Genomic DNA, 24,888 nt, shown 5'->3' with positions numbered 1-24,888 from the left:
TCTCTGTCATTCTAAGGTATGCAAAGTATGCAAACCTTTCTAGATGCTTTGTTTTCTGTTCTTTTAGCCTCAAGGCAAGTAGATTCTGTCGGGCCATCATGGCTATGTTTACATTTCCAGCCCAGGCTGCAGGAACCAGAGGGACCTAACAGCCTGGGCAAAACACTGAGGGCCACATTAGGTATCTACTTAATCCCAGTTCAGGGAGGCTGAAAGTCTCTAATTCAAGTGATTCAAGCAACTTATTCTGAAACATTATGGGACTTCCCAAAAATACTAAATAAATCAGTAGAAATTGTGAGATGCTTCTCTTTTCAAGTAGGTGGTTCCCCAAGTGCTTGAGCAGAGGCTTGTGGTGCAAAAGCCAGACAGAAACCAACCACCTGCGCTCTGTTGTGACTCAGAGGTCACATTCCACTTCATTCACTGGAGCATTGTAGGGCCCTAGTATTGGTCTGACTAAAATGAAGTTCATGATCTGACTGCATTGGGTTCCTGCACGGCATAACAGTGGGGAGTCCCTTCTTACCAGCTAGGGGTTAGTGTGGCAGAAAGCTCCCCAACTACATGGTGCAGCATATATTAGAAGATCATCTGTGCAGGTGGACTGCACAAAAATTTATCCAGGTATGTTTGTAGCAAGCAGCACGTGCCACTAAGTAGCCACAAAAAATCTGGTAAACAGACTCCTTTCTCCCTCAAATGGAGTCACACAGACACAAACCCACCCTGGTAGGATAGGAAGGCAGACTCTTGAGTTGTCTTATTCTTTAACAGAAGAATGCAAAGGCAATGCTGCAGCTTCAGTCTCTCTTCAGGCAAGCAGTTTCAAGAGGCACAGAAAACATTCACCAAAAGTGTGTGCCCCGTAGTCTTACCTCTAACTTGCTCTACTGATATTTTTGGTTTCTAATCTGGTAACTGTGCTCCTGGAAACAGAGTCCTAGACTTAGAATGGAACCAGCTGCAACACAATCTCTTTGAGAAAGAGAAATTCTTGACAGGATGAATTCATAAATTTAATTTGTAAAGCTTTTTGATTTATTAGCATACCAGAGAAAAATTCCAAGCAATTTTCCTGATGTGTAAAGGGAACTTCAGACCAAATAAACAGATAGCAGACACTTTTCTCATGTCTCAAATAGCTAAATGATACACAATCACACTTCATATTAAAGACACATTACACATAAAAATTTTTTTTTGATGAAGAAGGGAGGTGGACTGTTTTTTTGAAGGAAGTCCTAGTAATAACAGTTTGAATTAGTAATAGAATAAAGATTTATTAACCTTATATAAATGTACCTTAATATGCAAACAAACTTAGTCATGTTACTGTAACCCTTTAAAGCAACTTGAAAGCTAAAGTTCGTAGACAACAGGTGTTTCATCCTTATCACTGTCAGAATTATATCTAATTTTAAATTAATAGTTCTGCTGCATATTAGCTTTTGCATCCAACTTTTGGTTAGTGATAGGCCTGACAAACCTCCTCCTTTTTAGGAGCTAAAAATTCATGTGGTAGGTAGACATCCAAGAGGGAAGATAGTTGGATAGTGTTTGTTATTCCCAGTTCCCTGCACAGAATCACAACAGGGTCATCACTTAAGAGGCTTCTCATGACAGGACTAGGAGCCACTCAAGCCAGCGCACCAATGAGAGGTTTGAGGTGATGATTATGCATATGGTAAGCAATGCTGAATACACTGGGATATGATCTAATGCCTGCTATCTGCTAATGCCCAAGTCCCAGACAGCAGCAGAAGACGGAACCTTGTCACCTGCTTTGATGTAAAAAGTTAGAATATTGTTCAAAGAGAGGCAAGAATGGAAGAGTGACCTGAGCCTCATCCCGTTACTCCTTATTAGTGTCCATAGGCTTAAGTAAGTTGACTTCTCTGAGAGAAGCATCCTTTATGAGCAAGTCTTCCCAAAACAACTTCCTAGTGCCCTGCCTAGCTCCCATACAGCCTCTACCCTCTCTCTTTCTTCCCCCCTCCCCAGCTTTCAAGGCTTTCATCATAATTTCAATATTTCAACAGTCAGGAGTATGATCTGCTTCTCTTTTTTTCATGTACCATGGCCCTACTGTTTGCATCACTCAGCTCATATTACAATTTTCAATCCCTGCAAAATGCTTCCTTTAGCTTTTGCTCATCCTATAGCATCCATCTTCTTCCTCTTCCTCTTCTTTTTCTTTTAAAGAGTTCAGCCAGGATTTAAGTTCCAGACCACAACATCCTGATGCCTCAGAGGCTGTGCAGACATGAGACAAGAGTTTTCACTCCAAAGAGTTTACAATGAAAGTGTAGAAATAAAAATGGTGTATACGCATTTGAGTAAGTTGGCACCAAAGCAATTTGCTTTTCCTTCATTCATGTACAATCAATCTTAAGTACCAAAATGTTTCTTTCTCTGACTATCCTACATCTTTGTATTTTTCATTTTGATAGCATTAAGCCAGAGGCCTATTCATCATTAGAATTTCAAGAGCCACCATCCATTTGGGGTGATCTGAAATTTTCTTGCATAGGTAAAATCTGTAGCTTTCTGCCATTCTCTTAGTTCATGCAGAAGCCAAGAACTTCTATACACACAAAAGTACTAAATTTCTCCTACTTGATATAAGACAGGCATCATTTCACAGAGCTGTGTGAAACAACTAGCCATTGCCAAGCTCTTCAAAATAGAACTGCTGTATCCTGTAAAGACACAAAACTGGCTCTTTGGTGAAGACAGGGTTCTCCATAACCTTAATACAATCACAGATCAAAACTGGGATCTTCTATAGATGTGTGAAACATGGATGAGGGTGCTACTCTGTGAACTACATTTCTGCCATCCTGGTGGCCATGAGTCTTACTCTGACAGTAACAATCATCTGAGAGAGAGAAAGGAGGTTTAACAGGCAGTCAGGGGCACCAAAAGAGGTATAAACCTCAGAAACAAAGCTCACAAGAAGTTTTATATGAATCTAAAGTTATGATAAAGATTCGATGAACTCCTACATAGGCTGAAGCATTTTCTTGGAACATTTTTCAAAAACAAAAGGAAATTTGATGATTTAGCAGATAAGAAAAAAAAAAAAAAAAAACTGTCCAGAAGACATAACTTCCAAGGATCTAGCTTTCTTCAGAGGAAGACTATATGAAGTTTCTAATCATTTTCCTAAATAAATCCTCTCCTTTCCCATATAGCTTAAGGTATCAGGACAGTTTAATATTAACACACATTTTACATCCTTAAACTCTTTACAACCATTAAGCAGAAGTGTGTGTACTATATTTTTAATCCTTCCAAATATTCTTCTGCAGTAGGAATTAACTGATGTCAGTGAAAGACAACAGTACATAGACACATGCACTTAGATCTTTAAGATTTTAGTTGGCTAAAAACAAACTAATGCAAATTGCTGAAATGATCACAAATTAAATAATTTTACTGTTTTAAGTAATTTTGTTCTGTAAATATCAATACCATAAAGCCTTGGTGAAAGGAAAGCACCTTTCATGTTTGGCAGCTGAAGGGTTTTTTTTTTTCTTTTCTTTTTAAGCAGTTCATGGCAGCTCACATTGGAAGATAACCCTTCTTCCCTCCCCGAGAACTAGAGAGAATTAAAATTTTTAATTAGAGTGCCTGAAAATGCAGGAAAAAAAAGTAATCCCACTTTTTCTATGACATGATGCAAAACAAGAAAAGTAAATAATTCTGGTGTTCTAGTCATATTCTAAACTAGCTTTATATTTTAAGTTCTAGTCTTTAATTATATACTATTTAAATTCCAGTCACCTTCTACATTGCTTGCTGTTTTTAGTTTCCTGGCACTTACTTTATTTTCATACATACTTCTAACAGAAACACTTATCAGTTTCTAAAGGCATTCCATTTTGCCCATTTGCCAGGAAAATGGCAAATATTCTCCTTTGAAAAGTTCAGGTTGTTTGCCAGAGCAAGAACAGATGGTATGTTTGGTAGAACAACTTTCTCATTTTGAAAACAGAACTGTCATGTCCAGTTTTTCATTTAATGAGCCTTATGATTTAACAGAAGTAGTAGTTTAACAATGTAGTGAAGTATTAGTGCTGGCACAGTCAGCATGTTCTAGCTCTCAGATAGCAACGTTTCACAGTATCTCTTAATCCTAAATAAAATCTTGATCCCTGCCAGAAGTAAAATTAATTCTGTACAGCTATACAGAAGATCTTTGAAGTGGAAAAACTGGAGATACTGTAAAGTCATCACAAGTGTTCTCCTTAACAGAACCTTAAAAAAAATTAAAAAATCAAGCTTGAACTATTTGTAGTAAAAAAATCACAAACCAGCCATTGGACTCGCTGTGATTTGTTTGTGCAGAAGTACACTACCATTTGCACCACCAAAGATGTATATACAAGAAAGGCACCATCTTTGGTACTTAACATAAACATGGAAGAAGTACACTGCCTTTTCAGAATTTTAGAAGTATTTCTCTCAAAGTAGAACACTCTATTGTTAAAACTCACACAGATACTTGATAGGTTTTTCTCGTACGTTAGCTGAGATTTCAGGAGAAGATCATCATCTGATATAATAACAGGTGAAAAGAAACATGTATGTATAAACAAAAACTAAACTCTGTATTTTGAAAATGCATCCTTTATTACATTTTCTATCACCTTTTCAGGGCTACTAAACCAGAAGCCAGTACTCTACACATAGGGAGCAGGGGACTTCTATTGCTTAGTTCTTTCTAGCTTCTAGAGTTGACCAGAAGTAGAGATTTCCACATACACTGGTTGCTGTTCTGGAACAAACAGCTGTGACCAGAACAGGGATGCTTCTTGGAGGATGAGAGTTACCCTTCTGCACATGTGAAAAAGGTAAGAGGACTGGCAACGTTGTGCCTTCCATTATCAGAGGTTAATGCGTTTACATTGCCTCCAGATCTGCAGTTTTAAATGGAAAAGCCTACAAAATAGCAAATTCTGTGCTTTGGCTGTAATTCTGTCTACTGCCACGTAATGTAGCAGGTAATACCATATTCCACAAGGAATCAAAATGAGTTGACTTTAGGCTGTTTTAAAGAATAAAGATGCAATTTTCCCACAGCACAATAATTCACTAGATGGAAACACACACTGTTGGACAGCTTAGAAAAACATGTTTTCTATTTATTTAAAAATAAGTTTGTAGTTACTACATTGCAGTGACAGTAATTCTTACACATACATTCTAGTTTGTATAAAAGGATTCAAAGTATTATGCATCAAAACTAACATAGAAAGTGTCCACATAACAGTAAAGAAATTTCCAATCAATATGTACAAAAAGAAAGGGCACTGTTATCCTGGTGAGATACTTCAGGTTATAACATGATAATCCAGACTTCTGGAAAGAAAGAAAAAAAAACCACCTTGGATAAAGCTAAAGAATTATAGTTTTGAAAAACTGTTTGTTACTCATTACATACAACAGATTTGTGTTTTACATAATTCTGTACAAAATAAGCGTAATTTTTAATCTGAAAATGTGTCAGTTTAAAAATTAACCTTTCTAGGTAATTTCCTTAAAGTTGAGCTCCATTTTATATATATTTAAACATTATGACAGAATTTAATTCACTCAAGATCAATATCCAGTTGTCTGCCATATTTTTGCAGTTTTAGTATGGTCCAAAAATGTAACTTCTGTATGTCTCAATATCAGCAAATCAACATGCAAAGTTGTGAGCGCAAAACAGTACATGTGTATCATATAGGCTTGTGTACACAATAGGTACTTAAATTTCTTTATATTCCTAATTTGTATGACCTTGTTCTTTGTTCTTTCAGGGTAGAAAATCATGATATATTACTGTAACCTTCTCTCCCTGAAATGTATTGTTTGCATTATCTGAAGTGAATTTCCTGATGTATTTATCTGCATTAAAAAGGATTCAAAAGGTCTACTTGTCTCACTACCTACCTCCTAAAAGCTAAATTTATTCACCTTTATTTTATTGCAGCATGTAAGGTTTCTCTCTAGAGTGCCTTGAGGCTGTTACAGCCTTGGAAAAGAAAAAAAAAAAAAAAAAAAAAAAAAAAAAAAAAAAAAAATCACTAATCCCCTTTTTCTGCAATTTAAGATGTCTTTCAAACAAGCTTTCCTGGAGTGTTTCCTCATCCAACACATTGTACAATTACACAGCAAATGCCCACATTAAAATTAGCGCAAATGCAAGAGCACCTAGAGGTCAGCTCTAGTTTAAAAGCTATCTGTTATTTCCGCCAGACATAACAAAGTGTACAAGCTGTATTCCCAATTCAAAAATAGCAAGTTATGTAAGCTGTCAATACCAGATTTGGTATTAGAAACATGTCAGTCTGAGCCAATTTTATGAAATTTAATACACTTTCTTCTGCATATAAACAAGCATTTATATACAATAATTTACAGCAGAAAACTAACAGCCCTTTTATCAGTTGAATATCTAGGTCCCCTTGGAAACCAATCTGTTGCAAGAACTTCAGGGAAAGAGACACAAAATATATTATATAGTAATTTTACACCGGTAATTTGTCTTCATTAGGTAGTAAACAGAAAATTAGCTTTTGCTGTTTCCAGGTGAGGTTTTAAAGCCCTACACCTTCTGTTTCACAGCACTTTAAGAGTTGTATTAATTCTTTTTAAGCACTCAACTGAGTTAAAAAAACTTTTTTTTTTTTTTTTTTTTTTTTTTTTTTGGTAAAACTACTGTGGACAGAATACACTACCTTAGAGTAAGGTAGGAGAAAATTATTGTGATATGGCTGAACCTTAATTGACCAGCAATATGTTAAAATTACCTCAATAAGATTCACATAGTTCAAATTAAACTTGAATGCTGATGAAACTGAGCTTGTAAACCTCCAGCCTCTAATCTAGCATGTACATATAGGGTGAAAGAGTCCCATTCAGTTAAGCCTACTGCTTTTATGGAACCAGTCAACCATTTAACTTGCGCCTAAATTCGAATTATATGCTGTAACATTTACTTGTAGTCCTTGATCCAGCAAACATGAGCAGGAAATTTAACACTGTTGTATCAAAATTGTGACAAGCTTGAAGTTACTGAATGGATGAACTATTTGTTTTGTATGCATTTTTTTTTTTTTTTTGGTAAGGCAAAAGCTTCTGGCCAGAATCAAAATTGGTACTTGAAAAATACTTGTACAGCAATACAGTGAATAAGCTGTCTCTATACTACAATTTATTTTTTATAGATACTAATATATCCTACGTGCTGCATCAGGGTCCTTTATCAATTAACAGTTTTACAAATACTAAGCCATAGTAATATTTAACTCAACCAACTCAATCTTACAAGTCTAACAACAAACTGATCACACATGTACAAACCGGACACTGTACAAATAAACATATGCAAATATATCACAGCAGTCTAATCACTGGAGGAAGACATTTTTCTGTAAAGTTGTATCACTGGATCATTGCACAGCAGCAATGACCTCTAGTTCAATATTGACAAGAATGAACAATAAATATAGTGGTAAAATTTAAGTTCAGTTCCTGGATAACACATTAACAACAGAAACAAAATGATTAGAGTTGTTGAATACGTAGGCACAGGTACAATGATTCTGTTAAACATTTAGAACACACTGGTATCAGAGAAACAGTTATTTCCTCATCTGTAGTTAGAGTACACACTGTTGTTAGATACCACTCAGTGGTAAATATCAATTTTAATGGTTCCCAGTATAGAACAAATTTCAGAACAGTATCTTCATATCTATGTCAAATATAGATGAATTTCATGAGTAAAATTATGTTATTTGCTGCCATGTCTGTAAGATCATTTGATTGCATATGAGTAAGACACCTATGTAATATTTACAATGCATATGTGAAACAAGCATATGAGATTTTGATGTTCAATTTTCTGCGTCAGTTGTTAGGTACTAGAGATGGCATCTGTAACATGCATGTAACTATAGTTCTCAAATTATTTCAAAACATTGTTTATTGCTCACATTTAAAAACTTAAAACATCATAATCAAAAGCTCTTTTTCTGTGTTGATACAGTATGTCACAACCGCAAATAATGTATTTCCCAACCAAAATGCACACAGTCTGATGGTGACTAAAGTCTCATAAATAAACCGTTTGCAACCTAGTAAAGCTAAATTATAAAAATATAATTTTTAAATAAATCTCGTATTAACTTCTACTAAAATTTTTAGTGTTGCTTCTATAAAAAATCTGACCCAAATTATGCACAATTCATTTTAAAGGAAAAACTGTAATGTGTCTAATATGAATTAAAAAAAAAATAACAGGCTAAAGTCACCAATATTACTGGGAGGGAAGCAGTACCCTTGTTCCGCAGGTAAGGCCTTCTATTTTTGTAAAATTAAGACATGTAATTTTCTACCTACTGTTAAGGGAATGCATATTATTTTAGCCTCCAAAATTTACATACAAGATATTTTCAGTATATAAATATATACATAAACATGCCATATAAAACATTATTACAAATGGAGTAAATACAGAAGTTGAATTTTAGATATAATCTATTTTCTATATTACACAATGCAGATAACATCAGGAAATTACACATTTTCAAATGATTGCCTTCATCAGTGAGTTTTCATATAAAGTTTAATTATCCTTGAAATGTGAAGCTGTATTGTAACTGTACAACCATAGCTTTCCATCTTACTATATGTTTAGTGACTCCATCTTAATTGAGTAATAAGGAAATATTTGCTAGAAAAAAAATAAATATACAAAGAAATGAAACACAAACCATTCCCTGCTCCCCAAATTCATAACCAAAGCAATTCAATGAGGATCTGGAAAAATACTTAGCTCAATTTTTTTTTAACAAAATGTGTAATGAACTATATTAAAGCAAGTATGGTGGATACCAATTTGTCATCCACAATGTTACTACTCTTCTTCTCAAACATTTAAGCTTTTTTGTAATAGAAAATAAAGAGTGAAGAATTTGGCCCCAAATAAGTAAACAATCTGTGCAAATTTGAGGTCTTAATTCTGTAGGCCCTTCCTTTCAAATGTTGCAGATGTTTGTAAAAGAAGAATCATTATGAAGTACGGGCGTGCAGAATTGGGCTTTCATTTCAGGTTCATTTTTACAACTAAGTTAGGGTCACACAAAAATTCTTTCACGCTACCCAGAGTTCCAAAATAATATATAATCTGAAAATTTTGGTTACATTTTTGTACCATACCAATACTACTACTTCTGTATTTTTTTCTTAAAACTGGACAGTATGTTTTAAGTGATAGAAAATGGTATTAAAGTTTGTTTGTAAAGGTATAAAATAACTAAATGTACCATAAACAAATAAATAACTGCTTTTCTTTTCCATAGCAGTACATATAGTAATACATTCCCCTAAGTCATATAGTTATCATTTACAATAGACAACTTAATTTTACTAAGGATGCAAGAAATAATAGAATACAAGGCACAATCATTAAATGGAATTTTTTCTTTAGGGTGTATATTGACTAATGTCAGCATGATATACCATAAAAAGTGCAGAAAAACACAATGTGCAATGAGACCACTGTATAAAACATGATTGCATAAAAAGTGATTTGGCCTTTTTAACCTTAATAATTGAAAATAACCAATCTTCCCCTTAAAATTAAACTATAAAGTATGACATTTTAAAATTTATTTTCAATTCTAGTGCTATCTAAAAAATCCTGAAAAAAGAATTTATACCTGGGTAATATTTTATATGTGTTTATGTATATATTAATATATACACATACACTCTTCTTTGTAGGTCATTTTTAGCCTCTTCAGCATGTTTAAAGTTGTAGGAACAACGATCAATCTGGACCAGAAAGTAAACGTAATTCCATACCTGTCCTGTAATTTCCTTGAATCCTTTAACCAATTATACATTTTGTCCAAAACATCTCTGTCAAAGGACCCCACCAGTGCATTCTTTTCTACCATAAGTACCAAAAAGGATACATTTCAGAACAATGTTAACTTACAATTTAAAACAATACACAGCTTTCATCACTGCAAACTGTTTGCTGTACTGACACTCAAAAAGAAAAAAAGATTTTCCACTGCACTGATTCTCAGTCTTTGGCACAATAAACAGAGATTTAGTGATTGATACAAGAATCAAGGTCTGAAAAATTAGACATTAGTCAAACTTTTTCCAATGTGGATATAAATATATTTGTGATAACATTTTTGCTATGTTTGGCAGAACTTGGATAAACCAACAGCCTGTGCTAGGCTTCTTTTGCAATTGAATGTTCCATCATTACTGAAATTAAACATTTTCAGATTAGCAAAGTTTGGTATTTTTGCAGTTGTACTTAATAGAAATGTAAGTGAATTTACTGCCACTTTTTGTCAACATCTGCCTTCCTAGGAGACTTGACTTTACAATCAATAAAAGTGTACCTTGCTTGGTCAAAAATAGACTTTGTTCTCAGTTTGTGGCATTAACAGTTCTATCAACTTTTTTTAATTGTGTAGAGATACTATGCACTACTCAAGAGCAGAGTAATTCTCAATTCTGCAGTCAGTCAGAAATGCTTCAATTATTCTCAACTATGAACAAAATGACTGTTGAAATGCATAACCTATTTGGAGGGCAATAAATAGCAAAAGTTTAAAATATATATTTCTTTCAAAGAATGTTCTTTCAGTTTATTTTTTGCTAGATTTTTCTCCCCAAATCAGAACACATTCTCCTAACCCATAATAGCAGCAGGGAAGCAGAAGTCTGTGTTCTGCTCATTCCTTAACTGTACCTGCTTCATAGCATTCTAAAGTAAAACACTTGGTAGAAATTACCAACCGATTAAATTAGCCTTTGCTTTTTCAGTCAACTTTCGGACTCTGCCTCTGCTAGATGTTCCAAAAGTTAAGGAGGTGTCTTCAAACAATAGCTGCCTTTGCTCTTCCTCAGAGTCATCTTCATTGTAAAAGGCTGTCCTCCTACCCTGGTTTCTAGTTCTCATGTGAGGTTCAGAATCTTTAAGCTCTTCAGACCCTTCTTCCATAGGCTCATCTATCTTTTTCCTCCTGCTTCTTGTTTGCATTTTAACATTTGCAGGAGCTAAAAGGTCCGAGCCTGGCTGATGTGTCTTCATCTTCCTTTTTGGCTTTCTACCCCCACGGCCTTTTTTTTGTAACAAGTCTTCCTTCATATTATTTTCAGAAAGAGAATTGCATGCAGTGGAGGCAGATGCTTCTTCTGGTATATTCCTTGCAGTCTGGATTGTACTCTGTTCTGCAACCTTCTGTTCAACAACTTGAAGCTTTTTTGGTTTTCTGCCTCTTTTCTTGTGTACCACTTCACAGCTACTGTTATTAGTCTCCACCTTAGGTTTCCGCCCAGGACCTCTTTTAACTGGTGGTTTTGAAGGTGGCCCTCCGTGTCCATTTACCTGAATGCTTCCTGATGACAAAGCATTGTTCTTGCAATCTGCTATTAAGAAATGAGAGTAAGTATCATGGAAAAGATTTGCATCTACATTCACTTTCATTCTACCTTAACAAAACTGTTAGTGAAATGTATTAGAACAGATTCACAGTGATTGCCAAATAGTCAAAAAACAAGAGGCTCAAAAAGGAGGTACAAACAAAACTTCAGCAAGTATTGTAGGATTCAGTATCTTGACATATGTACCCTTCCCTATTTGTAATTTCCATTACAAGTAAATGCTAGGTTCATGAGAAATCCTGCAAAGTATTTGATCACAAAAATCTATGTTGAAAATGAGCACTGTTTGGGATAATCTCCTGCTTGAGGGGACTATTACCCTTAAATTTTCTTCTGTTTTTGTTGAGAACTGAAAAAATTACTTCCATTAATCATCTTCCAACTACAAATCAATTCCACTTTTCTTTTTCTTGAGCAGCAACTAAAGTTTTGTGTATGGACATTCAGTTGTTTTCTCTGAGAGTGCAGTATAATATAATATTGTATAAAGACAGCTGCATGGGCTACTGATTTCAGGGTAGGATTTTAATACACTGTTTAAATCTAAAACACTGTATCCTAAAATACCCATTTTTCCCTCAACATACAGCATCAAACGGTTCAGCTCAATGTAGCTTCAAAAATGAAAAAAAATGAAGAGCTCAGGTCTTTTTCTTGGCTGATGCAACAGTAATGAACATAAACTCATACTGCGTATCTGCAGCCGCAAGAAGTGGCTCAAGAAGCATTGGTGCAAGAATTTGGAATGCTTCACAGCAAGTTGCCTCCAGATGCATGAAAAAGACGCCTTCATCTCAATGCAGCATCTTTTATAGCCAGTTCATTAAACTAGGGTTATATCAACAATAAAGGAGGAAAAGGGAGGAATGCAGGAGACAAAAAAAGTACGTAATCATGTAATCTGCACAGATTTCTCAGACTATCAGACAAATGGCAGAAAGTACTTGCTTGGAGATTTGTTTAGACTGAATTTTCCTTAGGTGGTTCCCAGCATTCGCAGTGGGGTACATCACTTGAGAGCTCTTATGGAGGTGTTCTGAGACCACAGTCCTCACCTAACACACAACTGGGAACTGACCCATAGCTAGTAAGACACTGCACCCAGTCATCTCACTGAATATCCATTACAAGTCCTGCTGCCTTCAAATGTGCCCCCACTGTGCATCCAAAGCATAGGCTTCCATTTCTGTATGAGCTGATGAGCTGTAGAGAGATGATCATGTAAATAAAATTCAACTATTGTGATCTGACCAAGTGCCCAGTCATATAATGGATACATCCATGTAATACAGGAACTGCCAAGAAGCTCTTGTGGCAAAAGCTGCAAGTAATGAGCAGGCTGTAACTTATCAGGCTGCTTTTTCAGAAGCAAGGAGCAGTAAGAAAGAAGAAATAATCATCAGGGACAGGGAGACTACAGGGAGCAACTGGATTAATCAGGTGGGACTCAACTTCTCCATCTTCAGAAAAGACACGCTTAGTAGATCTATCACTCAGATTCATAGCTACTTTGTAAGCAATAAAGCTTTTGCAGCTGGAGATCTGTCTCTCCAGCAGCCTTGAGTTTGAGCATAACCAGACATCAGAAAGTAATTTTAGTCAGAAGATTATATGCAACTAGGCCCGTCAACCCATACAAGCACACTAAACAGATGCAGTAAACATTGCACAATTCCATCTTGCTATGGAGAAAAAAGAACAAACCAAACATGCTCTGATCTTATACTCTTTGTTGTACAAAGAGACAGTGTTACTAACCCAAATAAACCAGATGAATGTTATCAGGTAAAGCCTGCAGGGTTAAAAGCACAACCCTGCAGAAGTCTACTTTGGAATCTTAGAATTCATCAATTCTGTACTTACAATACACTGAAAACATTACACTTGCAATAATCTAAATTAAGTTATATTAACATGCCAAAACTGGCACAGTTATTATATCATGAAAATGTTTTTAAGAGTCAAAAACATGTTAAACTATCTAGTAGGAAACAAACTATCCACTAGACTTTCTTATTCCATTAAATCATAATACATGCTAATTTCCTCACCCCCAAACTATCAAGACTAAGGTACAACTACAACCACTACGTCACTAACTTGGAGGAAAAACATTCCAAAAAATCCTTACCTTGCTGATTGACAGTGGATGATTTTACTTTGCGTTTGACTGGTTTCTCTTTTTCAGAATTTTCTCTTGTGGTGTTATTTCTAGTGTTATGACCGTAATCAGATTGAGTAGGGATTGATAAAATACTCTGGTTCTTGGAATGTTTGGTTGAATTCTCTAGTACTAGAAAGACAAAAAGAACACTTGAATAATTAATTTTTTAAATAGTTTATATCACTTTCAATCTTATCTGGCTCAAAAGGAAATTGGTCAATTCTACTACAAAAGAACCTGAATCAGTGACCTAGAAGTGAAAAGGTTTCATGAGTACAATAGCACAGCATAATTTGGTTCATTTTTCCTCTGATGAACCTCAACGTCCTACATTTAAGCACATTTAGGAAGTAGTTTTAATTGAGACAAGTTAGATGCCCCTAAAACAAGAATTATTTTTAAAAATGTTCAAAGTGCTCTTCAGCTTGTTTCTTTTTAAAATTTTTTTATTATTATTTAACAAAAACAAACAAACAAACAAAAAAACCCAAACCTACCTGACTTCCCTGACCCTGCAGCAGTATTGGGCTTTGTAATTAAAGGCTTTATTGTTAAAGGCTTTCCTCCTGAAGTAGATGGTTGCTCTGGAACAGCCACATCCATTATCCCCCTATTGCTTCTAGTCCGCACAAGAGAAGAAGTTTCAGCTGCTTTTCCGTTCATTTGAGCTGGAACGTGTCTCAGTGCTGTTGATCTTGCAGGTGCAGAAGATGAAGAGGAGGCAGAAGTATCTGCCTTCAACTGAGGTTTTATTAATCTCCTTTTCCTTTCAGGGCTGCAGAATGAATTACAATTTGTAACCTGGTGACCACTATTTTATTTTACAGGAATAAAAAAAAAATAAATTCTAGTGTCTAGGGTTGTGGGAGTAAAACGATCATTTCTGTATGAAACATGTTAAAAATATGACATTTACTGTGGAAATTCATGTAGTTGTGAGCCTCTGAAAAGCGAGATCTTTAGTGAAGGATCACAGTAAATGCTATAGTTATATGACAAAGCATGATGCCACCACTATCCTAGCGATGCTGTTTTATTGTACATGTTTAGCAGTTATTTGAATTTTAAGCACTTACACTAGGATAGCTCTAGTTAAAGTTTAAAAATCTTCCACATCTTAGGGACTTGCATGTCAAATCTATCATTCTGCAATATAGGGAATAGTAAAGGCAGTATTAAAAAACACCACACTAAGTTCTAACATTTAGGTATGTTAAACTTGCACAACATTTCCTGAATACTGTAAAACAATGCATGTACCTGGATGCAACACTACTGGAAACTGAGCTGCTTCTACTTCTTTTCTTCCTTCGCTTCTTTATTGTATTTCTTTTATGAAAACGTAAGGCAGATTTATAATCTGACAAAATGGAACTTATGTGTTCCTCAAAGAAAGCAGAAAGGCGCAAACTCATGCTGTAGATCTATAAAAAGAAAAACCAATAAATGAGCAACTTCTATACTCTTCCAAATCATCATTACATCATCATTATCACATATTTAGCAATAATTAATTAAGCAATAGCTAGAAAAATATATTTATCAATATGGAAAAATTATAAGGAAATTTATAGACTATCTCCGCAAGTTTCCATTAATCCATGTGTACGCTTGCATTATCTATTTTCATGGCTTAAAAAGTGTATTGGGGACTGAAGATCCAGAAGCAGGAGAAAAGAAAGATTTGAAAAGCCATCCCTCCTACTATCACTTTCCAACTGCCTTTCCAGAATGCATTCCTTTCTAGCTTCAGCAGAACCAAACTTCGGCAAACCTATGGTCAAGAAGCCTAATTTTCTTCAGCATTCATATACCCTATATTTGAACAGGTACATTACTTTTATGGATGAATTGATACCGCTGGTGAAGTGGTTGCAAAGTTATCACAATTATGTAGGCATAAAATTTTCTTATTTTTTTCTCTCTAACCTCAGATGATTTACAGAGAGACCTGATCAAACTCATCTGATTAACAGAGGATGATGGCTGTTAATTCTGGACATAAAAACATGGGAACTAATACTCTATAGACTTATACTTTTAAGTGGGGACACAGCATTCTTTTAGAATATGAAACACAAAGACATCACATCACTTGTCTATCTAATGACATATCTGACATGTTATTTGAATGCCACACTAACCAGTAAATGTGACAGTTACCAAATGCATTACTGAAGAGGATATCCCAGGAAATTTCTAAGAAATTACATAAAAACTATATAAAAATATGTTTGATATGCCAGCAAAAAGGAACTCAATGTGTTTACTCTTTCAAGAAAAGCGTAAGTGAGGTGAAGATGCTAAAATTATTATCAAATGACAAGAGTCAGAATGAAAACATAACCACTGAACAACTGTGTATTTATAATTACACAGACTTTGGAATACTAAACATCTGACATCTAGAACCTTACATTTCTGCTTCTTTCTACTACACCAGTCCAGTTGGAAAAACATGAAAAACAATACAATGATTTTCATAGAAGAACTTATGTACCCACACTGGAGCTAAGATAATGTCAGGCATTCTCTTATTTTGATTTTGAGGAGATCAAGAGAAAAACTACAAAGGAATCCAAACTACCCTCAAAGCCCTGCCCTTTGATGCTGGCCGAAAGACAGGAGACTGATTCTTGGGCAGTCCAAACTCTGAGTGGCATTGCCTGTTATCCACTGAAGTCAGACCAGTCTTCCTCACTAAATCCTCTACTAAGGAATCTGTCCCTGCATTTTAAGACAGTAAAGTCCTGATGATCCATTTTCCACTTAAAAATAGTCAACCATTAAAGGTAGGGTGAATTTTAGTCCAATATCCAAACCACAGTATCAGAAGAAAGGCCTTTTACTGCTACACAGGAGCCTTGACCACAAATAAACTATATACATCTGTAGCTTTCACTTCTACCCGGTTCTGTAACCTTCAAGTCTATTTAAGAGAAAATGTCATTAACTGTACCACTGGCAAGACCTTCAAGTATCAGCCCATTAGCAACAGCTTTGTATGCTCATATTCTATATAAACAGTTCCATTTCTCAGAAATCCCGATTGCTTCTTTACAATCTCATGAATCAGTGAACAGCACAGGATTTCATTGTCCACTCCTAGTCTACTTTTAATAGACTTAAGTATTTCAGTTTTGTGCAACTTTAGAAGTGGTGGAGTTCGTTGTTGGATATGAATTTTGTGTTTTGAAAATCTAGTCTCTCCTCACAAATAGCAGTGAAATGTCACTATTGTACATACAATCACATTTCTACAGATCCTTCACTGATCTACTTTCATATTTGTTTTCAGACTACACTTGCAGAGCATCAGAGTTTCAGACATTTAAACAGCATTATTTTTTAAAATACAAAGCTACACTACTTTATAAAAAACACTCATGTTTGAAGATCAGAAATAATTAAACTTGTTTTAAAATAATCAGTTATACCATTTCTCTGTTTCTCTGTCTTGTATTTTTCAGGTAAGTTTTCTTTCAAACAGAAATCACAAAAATTAAATCTTACCCTTGACCTTTTACTTGGTGTGTAGGCTTTGGAATTGCTGAAAATAAGTCGCACATCTTTACATAACTCCATTGGTGACTCATAATTGCCAGCTTCCAATGTTTCTCTAACAGTAGCAAAATCCATTGGCGTGTCAATAATATCTCTATAATCCTGTTACAGAATAGCAAAGCAACCTATTACATTTTTTAAAAGTCCTAATGTATCTCCTTTGTCAAGATAAATTTGGTAAATTTTGGGTTAAACTAAACTATTCTCTTCAATAGGTTTGGAAGACCATTAAAGAAAATTTGTTTCTTTCTAGTCCTACATAATATAACTCCTGGCAGGCATACTTAAAAGATGCCAGTTTAAAAATCCACTGATACAAGATCTAATCAATTTTGTAAACAGATTTACCAAAATACAGGGTTCAAATTTTTCTGGTGGCTAAACTACTGACATACCATGATGAAGATAAATGGGATATAAAAACGCAATGAACAGCTCTCTGGATGGTTTAACTCAAACTTAAAACTAAATCTAATATATAGTAGCTTTAAAATAGGAAGTTTGAATAGTCTTTTGAACCTGATGCCAGTCTTAGTGCATCTCTGCTGAAATCTGAGTAATTTCTCAAATGGAAACTTGGCAATTTAGGAAAGCTACACTGAAACAAATGAAAAGTCTGCAGGCCTAAATAGGCCCATATTTAAATCAATAATAGAGGATTTTTCTAGACTACTGAGGGAACAGGGGAACATCCATATGACAAAAAGCTCAACTATCCATTTGACAACAGTTAAACTGAATCCACCAAAACAAATGGCATCTGCATATGTGAGTCAATGCCTCAAGCTGCAAACACTACGAACAGAATGTTTCATCCCTGAGGGTAATAAGGTGCTTTCTATCAGCTCATTGTAGCATCTGAAACATAAGGAGCGACTTGTATTTGGCTGAGGCAGTACCTTTAGGTTACTTCAAAAATTATGATGCCTAAAGGCTAAAAAGGTGGCAAGACACCAAACAGTGACTTCCCCCCAAAAGCATTTCTTTTCAGTCAGTTAACTTCCCCATCTGTTAATCACCTTGGAATGATACTTTAAATAAAAACTCAAGATACACTGGAAGGAAAGCATGCTAAAACTTTGCTTTGTTATTGAAAGTAAAACTAGCATAGAAGGCTAAAAGAGATCCAAGGCAACAAAACTTTTGTGTTAAAATATTCTGTAGTTACAAATGGCTTCTTATGGCTTTCTGAATTTCACTGATATCATCCAGGTAGAAAGTGAAATTTGGAAAAAATATTGCTGCTTTAGTTAATGCTTTGCTACAATTCTTCAGTGAACTGACACTCATGAGGAAAAAAAAAGGGGGTGGGAGGGTGATTTTTCCCTAGCAGCCCAGATGACTTATGAAAATTTTGTTTTCTACTTCTTAAAAAACACAAAAATGTGCCCTGACAATGTTTGTCATAAGCAACAACCAAATATTGTATTTGCATCATACATGATTGCTATCCATTCAGAAAGTGCATCTTCATTACACAAGTTGTAATTCGCTCAAGAACAAAGACATCTCTTAATATAAACCATTTTGCAATTAAGATATTTAAGAGAACAGACGAGTACAGTTTATTGTGAAATTTGTTAAAAAAGATAACGATAAATAGTATTAACAGGTGACAATCAAGCCAACTGACAACAACACTGATGTTGATAGAACTGCCTGAAGTTTCAGTTGGAAGAGCTGGAAAAATGGCCAGGGTTAGCAAAAGTAAAAACAAGATTATAACGAGCCTTCCTATCCTAAAACACTCACTGGATATTCAAGGAGATCCACTGGTTGTCGAAATGGTTCAGAGTCTTCGCACTGAAAAATGAGATTCAACAGCTCCTGGCACTGCTTCTTCCATGACTGAATGTCATATGACTGGGCTCTATTACGTAGCCGTCGCTTCGGCTGATGATCCTGAAACGACAATATTGTCTGATAAATGTAAAATAAACCTAGCTGTTTTGATAAAATGAAAAAAGTACTTTGAAGGATATAAATTCTAATTAACTAGTAATGTGCAACAGCACAGATAAAAATACTTTTACATTCCATAGCTCATTAGAATACTTCAGTTACTAGAAGTTCAACTCTCCAAAAGCTGAAATTGTATGATCAAAGAACATTCAGTTTTACAACCTTTTTTTTTTTTTTAACATGCATTTCAAACTATTCACAGAAGTATAAATCATTAAACAAAAACAAAAAGCCCAGGATCTTACCTTTCTTTTTCTAGTGGAAGTCCCTGGCACATTTGTATCTTTCTCTTCTTCCTTTGAGCAAGATAATGAGTCGCATAAAAAGGTTAAAAAAATATAAACACACATGAGAAGCTGAGCCCTTTTAAACTTCACTTACAATTTGAGTCTTTGCTGTTATATCCCTGTGCTTTGGAAAGCATTTCATATGATTGTCAGTTTTGAAAATCTCTCAAAAGTCTAAAGAACCACCTAACTTCTCCAATAAAGTGTTTAAGTTCTCTTCTCTACAGGAGAGGAAGCTGGATTGTTACCAGTTTCCTGGCTGTTAAGAAAAAAACATGATGATGAAAAGTTCTTCCTACTCCCTTGCAGTGAAACACAGTACTTCTCTTTCAAGTGGGAGAGCAACATCAGTCCTATTTCTCCAGTCTAGCAATACCAATGTCTAAGGCACAACCACTTACCTCATCAGAGTCAGACAACACTTTCTTCTTCATTGCGTTGTATAATGGAATTACATCATAGCAACTCTGGTCTCTGTGTAACAAGAAACACACACTTAACATTTAATCTTCATCTCCCTCGGTAGGATCAACTATTTTTTGACAAGAAAAGGGAAAATGTTTATGAAGTCATTCCCAAATAAAGTGATTAACGTCAAAGAAATACTAAAAGGAACATAGCAGTAAGAAAAGCTAATCTTATTCAAAATGCTGTAATATATTATCTGAACTCCCTACAATACAGACCACTTAACAGTGACAATGTTTTAAAATGAAACTATGGATTTTATCAGCATTAGAAAGATCTAATACTATATCACATAAAAGGCTTTTAGGTTGTTGCTTTAAGAACACAGCAACATTACATTAAATCCACTGTAATGTAATATCACCCACAACCTAAGAAGTTAGACAAATAAATGTTGCTTTTCAGAGGACTAAGGCCTGCCTGGATGCAACCCTAACATGCCCTAGGTGACCCTGCTGAGCAGGGAGGTTGGACTAGATGATCTCCAGAGGTCCCTTCCAACCTTACTGATTCTGTGATTACTGCCACTGTTTATAGACCTGTATAATCTAATTCAACAAAATATGCAGAATTAAAAATAGATGTATAACATGTCAAAATTCTACAAACACAGTAATAGCAAACAAAAAGAAAACCCCCAAGTCTTTTTTTTTTTTTTTTTTTTTTTTTTTTTTTTTTTACTATGCAACAGTTCAAGCCGCCGCCACCACCACCACACACACACACACACACAGAGAGACAGACAGACAGACACACACGCAACACACCACTAAGCAACTTTACATTCAAATCCTAATCCACAATACAGGCTAATATAAATACGATGGGAAAGGAAGAGAGGGGGAAGTAACAATAAAAGATCAAACAAAAAATACACACACAGGATTTTCTGCTTCTAAAGGGTGTAAGTAACCTAGAGACTAAACCCTTAACTGTCAGAGGCATTTAGGTATTTCACTCTTGCTAGAAACACAGAATCAGTGTGCAGTGATTTTTACTGAAGTTAGATCCCTAAAAATCTCTGGAATTCTAGCCTTTATATGCATCACTGGTTCACTTAAATGACTTTATTAACAGGCACAAGCTAAAGTGGCGATAGGTCATTATGAAATAATATACATCTGTTGCACTAATTCAGCAACATCAATTAAAAACACACAGTATGAAAAACCCTGAGCTGTTTAATTAATTGAGAAAAGCCACATAGGATGAAAGATGTTGAGGAACAAAATTAGGAATAGGGAAGCTCTTCAAATGTGTACCTATTCCTAAAGAATGTTTCACTAAAACTTTTAGCATCTGAAGCCTTTCTAAGTATTTTCCAGAATTTCACCTTCCAGCTAGTATCGGAATCAAAAAGCACATGTAATGTCAAAGACTTACATAAGGAATAAAAATCTTATTTTCAAATAAGTATGTATGGCTTTAGTTATCACTTAAAATGTAATACTTGTGTTATATAAGAAAACACAAAATAAAAAAATGAAAATATCCCATGCTACACTGAGTAACTCTGTTTTAATGTGTTAAATTCAGTAAAAAAAATGTCACATAGTTTTTCTTTTTTTAAAAAAAGTCATTTTCCCAAGTGGGAACAGCAGCATCCACTGTACACAAGAAAATCTACACAGTGGACACACTCCATAAGCTCTCACAGATTTCAGGTCTGGAGATGTCACCGGAGTGTGAGAGCTCTGAAACATTTCTCATTGACTTCAGTTTTCTTTTAACAAGAATAGAAAAACATTTAGAACAGAGGAGTCTTTTAATCTCTCTACATGAAAATATCACTTCCAAACTGAAACCTGCTTTCCCATAGCAGTCTTTCTAGGTTGGGGGAACTGGAGATTTTTAAACAAAAAAGTTTTCTGTAAGAGTGCTAGAATGTTTATAAAAATTATAGAAGTGTTGCAATATTTTTCCCTTTTCTCTGTCAATTACAAAGCCTTCTGATTTTTCATTTTGCATGTCAAATACCATTTTCAACCAGGTTATAACAGTTGTAAAGACTTTAGAATTCAATTACCATAATAATTAATATATGCAGTATTAAAAGTTAAAATTAGACTCCTAAAGTACTACAAATGTACATATCATTGCATGCAAATATCAGATCCATTTCAATCATTTGAAGTAAAAGTCATTTGAAGTAAAAAGAAGTTCTATGTCAATCCACTGTAAAACATGTCCTTGTAGTTGGTACATTTCTGGTTCAGATGGTTTCTTCATGCTCTTTATACTCATTCAAAAAACTTCTTTAGAAGCTTATGACAGAATGTCATTTTAAAACTGTAAAATCTATCTTATTTTTCATTATTAAATGATTTTCTTTTTACACTTGATGATAGCCTGCATTTTATCAACTTCAGTAAAAATTGTATCATATTTTGCAAATTTACGTGCTCTTTTTTTGTCAACACAAACTTTATTCGTTTCTGCCCCAAGAGCGGACAACAGACTTGTTCTAGCTATAGAACTACCTTGTTTTAAAATTCAGATTTCAAAAAGCTAAGTATGCTGGTAAGAAGCAGGAAAACTATCAGAGCTACTAAGCAACTCACTTTATGAAATGTAGCAGAAGATCCGTGACAAACTTGGCAGATTTGACAATAGGACTTCCTGGTTCATTAAACGTCCGAGTATTATGTTCTATGTAGCGGACTTCCCACATTAACGAAGACAGTCGCCTGTGTTTGAAAGGAGAGAACACACGGAAAACCCAGCATCAAACAGACTGCGTTTTTAACAACGTGTGTGAAACTGCCTTACATGATTCCTCTGATGCACTGCCCATTCATCATCTTCCTGTATTAAATCAGAAAACACACTCTTAGATAAGAGGCCCTACACGACCAGCAGGAGGCAGCTTCCTTAGGCTTCCTGTTCTCAAGTATGTCCTGGGATAAATACATACGTAAATCATTTTAACAGTTTACAGCTTATGCTCCTTGGAAAAATTCAGCTAGTAGTCTTTAGCTTTTATTATTCCTTTATGATATTCATAACCCAGCATAAATTACCTCTCAAGTCACAGCTAAGGATTAAAAAATAGTACTAAAAAATGTACTAAACCGATAAAATTTTCTCCAACAGCTGGACAACAATCAGAATTCTCAATCACCCTTTACATAACTCTGATTTAATGACATAACTACAGAATAGCAACAATTATGAAAAAAGTGGCAGATTCAAATAAAAAAGGTGGAAAAAAATTAGAAACTAAAAAGGTGCAATTAAAAAATGACATTATTTCCTAGAAAATCTCAAACAGCACAGAAGCTATAATCTTCCACTTTTATGCTAGTAAAATTCAATAAAAGAAAGGAAATAATGCACAATTCATTTTTAAAGGGTAGAGTAAATGGGGAACCATTTAACATGTTTAATGTACCATAAGCATTTAGATGCAATTTAATTGTGCTTGTGGGTCCAACATTCCTTTCTACAATATGCCAGAAATAATGGGGAAAGGAGGATTTTTTTTTGTTGGCTTGTTTTATTTTGTTTTTATTTACATAGAGGTATGCTAAGTTTCCTGTTTCACAAGGAAGAATATGATCTAAGATAAGCCTCACAAAAAGCTACCAAAGACATCACATGCAGTATGAACAGTCCCTCCTACAAAATGTAAAGAGAAAGTTTTTACTGGAAAGCAGAATACATGGCAGAATACAATACTTCTATAACATACCAGGCTTTGGCATACTACAAACCAGTAAAAACTGATTTACTAAAGAAGGTATGCTAATAACCAAAAATAACTGCTTACACTTTCAATCAAAGAAATAGTGATTAAAAATTCCTTGTCATTTCTTATTAAAAACCAGTACATTATGAAAGCTAAATCTGGATTATCTCATATCATAGAACTAACACGGAACAATGCATGTGCACTATGGCCTTATAACATATAAGAACCAGGGCTTTTTGAAATTGAGAAAGTAATCTTGTTTTAGAATGCTATCTTCACTTACTAGCATATAAAAAACTTTCAAGTTTTGCCCAAAGCAACATGCTATCCACATGTACTCAATGCAAATATTAGAGGGAGACTAGATTTCATATTAGAATTTTTCAAAGAATCAAAAGAGCACAAGTATTTTACAGGAACATGCTCTAATTTGGGTAACATTTACCCCCCCCCCCCAAAAAAAAAAAAAAAAAAGTGATTGCAATCAGTTTTGGAAAAAGTCAAAACTTAGTCAGCAAGTAAGAAGAGTTACTTCTTGTTACTATCCAATCAAGTAACACACAATTTAGAATGTTGAGACCAATAATTTAAGTAGTTCTATTTTCTGCGCACTTTCTTAAAGGGACAATGTAAGATTTTTAAAAAGTACAGAACGTCAGTAACATTTCACATCTATGGTTGCTCTTACTGAATTTTTAAAAATAATTAAGTGGAAACAATTCTTTTGACTAAAATCACTTTACTGACCTAATCTCTGGTCCTGCAATTTGAATCTCACACAGAGCTAATTATTTGTGTAAATAGGAACTTGAATACCACGTTGTTCTGAAATGCACTTTGCATAAGAGATTTTTCCATCCCTTTTAATGTTTTATAAAACAGAAACCTTGATCAAGGATAGGTGAAACAAATGAAAAGAGCACACCTGTCATGTATTACAAGACAAATAGCTATCGAAATTATGGCTGACAGCATTTCACAGTGGTAACAGACTTGGATCTAACCTGTAAAATCTGCTTTCCAGTCTTTGTTTAATGGTACTGAGATCTGTGGGATATGCCACAACAGTGCAATACATTGGGTAAGCTTGAAGATCCACAGGTGCCACAAACGCAGAAGCAATATCTAGGTAGAAAAGGAAAAAATATATACAAAACCAGTCCTTTACCCATTTTAAGATTCCCCCCCTCACCTACTACGTGGTATTTCTCCATGTTTGAAACATACAACAGTTACCCCCGCCCAAATCAGTGACAATTCTATATAGTCTAAAGTATTTG

General features: G+C 34.8%; 1 protein-coding gene across 2 annotated transcripts in view; it reads right to left on the bottom strand.

The window, feature by feature from the left end:
• Positions 1-9,618: 9,618 nt before the first annotated feature.
• PHIP (pleckstrin homology domain interacting protein) overlaps positions 9,619-24,888 on the bottom strand; it is a 111,710-nt gene continuing 96,440 nt past the window's right edge. The window contains exons 31-40 of one of the 2 annotated variants that reach the window (XM_062572826.1): positions 24,613-24,737; positions 22,479-22,604; positions 19,851-19,923; positions 19,408-19,458; positions 18,953-19,102; positions 17,150-17,302; positions 14,897-15,060; positions 14,134-14,411; positions 13,604-13,765; positions 9,619-11,457 (exon numbers count right to left, since the gene is read on the bottom strand). In XM_062572826.1, the coding sequence (XP_062428810.1) occupies positions 10,817-11,457; positions 13,604-13,765; positions 14,134-14,411; positions 14,897-15,060; positions 17,150-17,302; positions 18,953-19,102; positions 19,408-19,458; positions 19,851-19,923; positions 22,479-22,604; positions 24,613-24,737 (1,923 nt within the window). In that variant the 3' untranslated portion in view covers positions 9,619-10,816. The remainder of the gene's footprint in view (positions 11,458-13,603; positions 13,766-14,133; positions 14,412-14,896; positions 15,061-17,149; positions 17,303-18,952; positions 19,103-19,407; positions 19,459-19,850; positions 19,924-22,478; positions 22,605-24,612; positions 24,738-24,888) is intronic. The other variant, XM_062572827.1, reaches the window with a different exon arrangement.

This window comes from Rhea pennata, chromosome 3, assembly GCF_028389875.1.
Source record: "Rhea pennata isolate bPtePen1 chromosome 3, bPtePen1.pri, whole genome shotgun sequence".
NCBI classification, from domain to species: Eukaryota; Metazoa; Chordata; class Aves; order Rheiformes; family Rheidae; genus Rhea; species Rhea pennata.
This window is presented reverse-complemented; position numbering and strand designations above follow the sequence as displayed.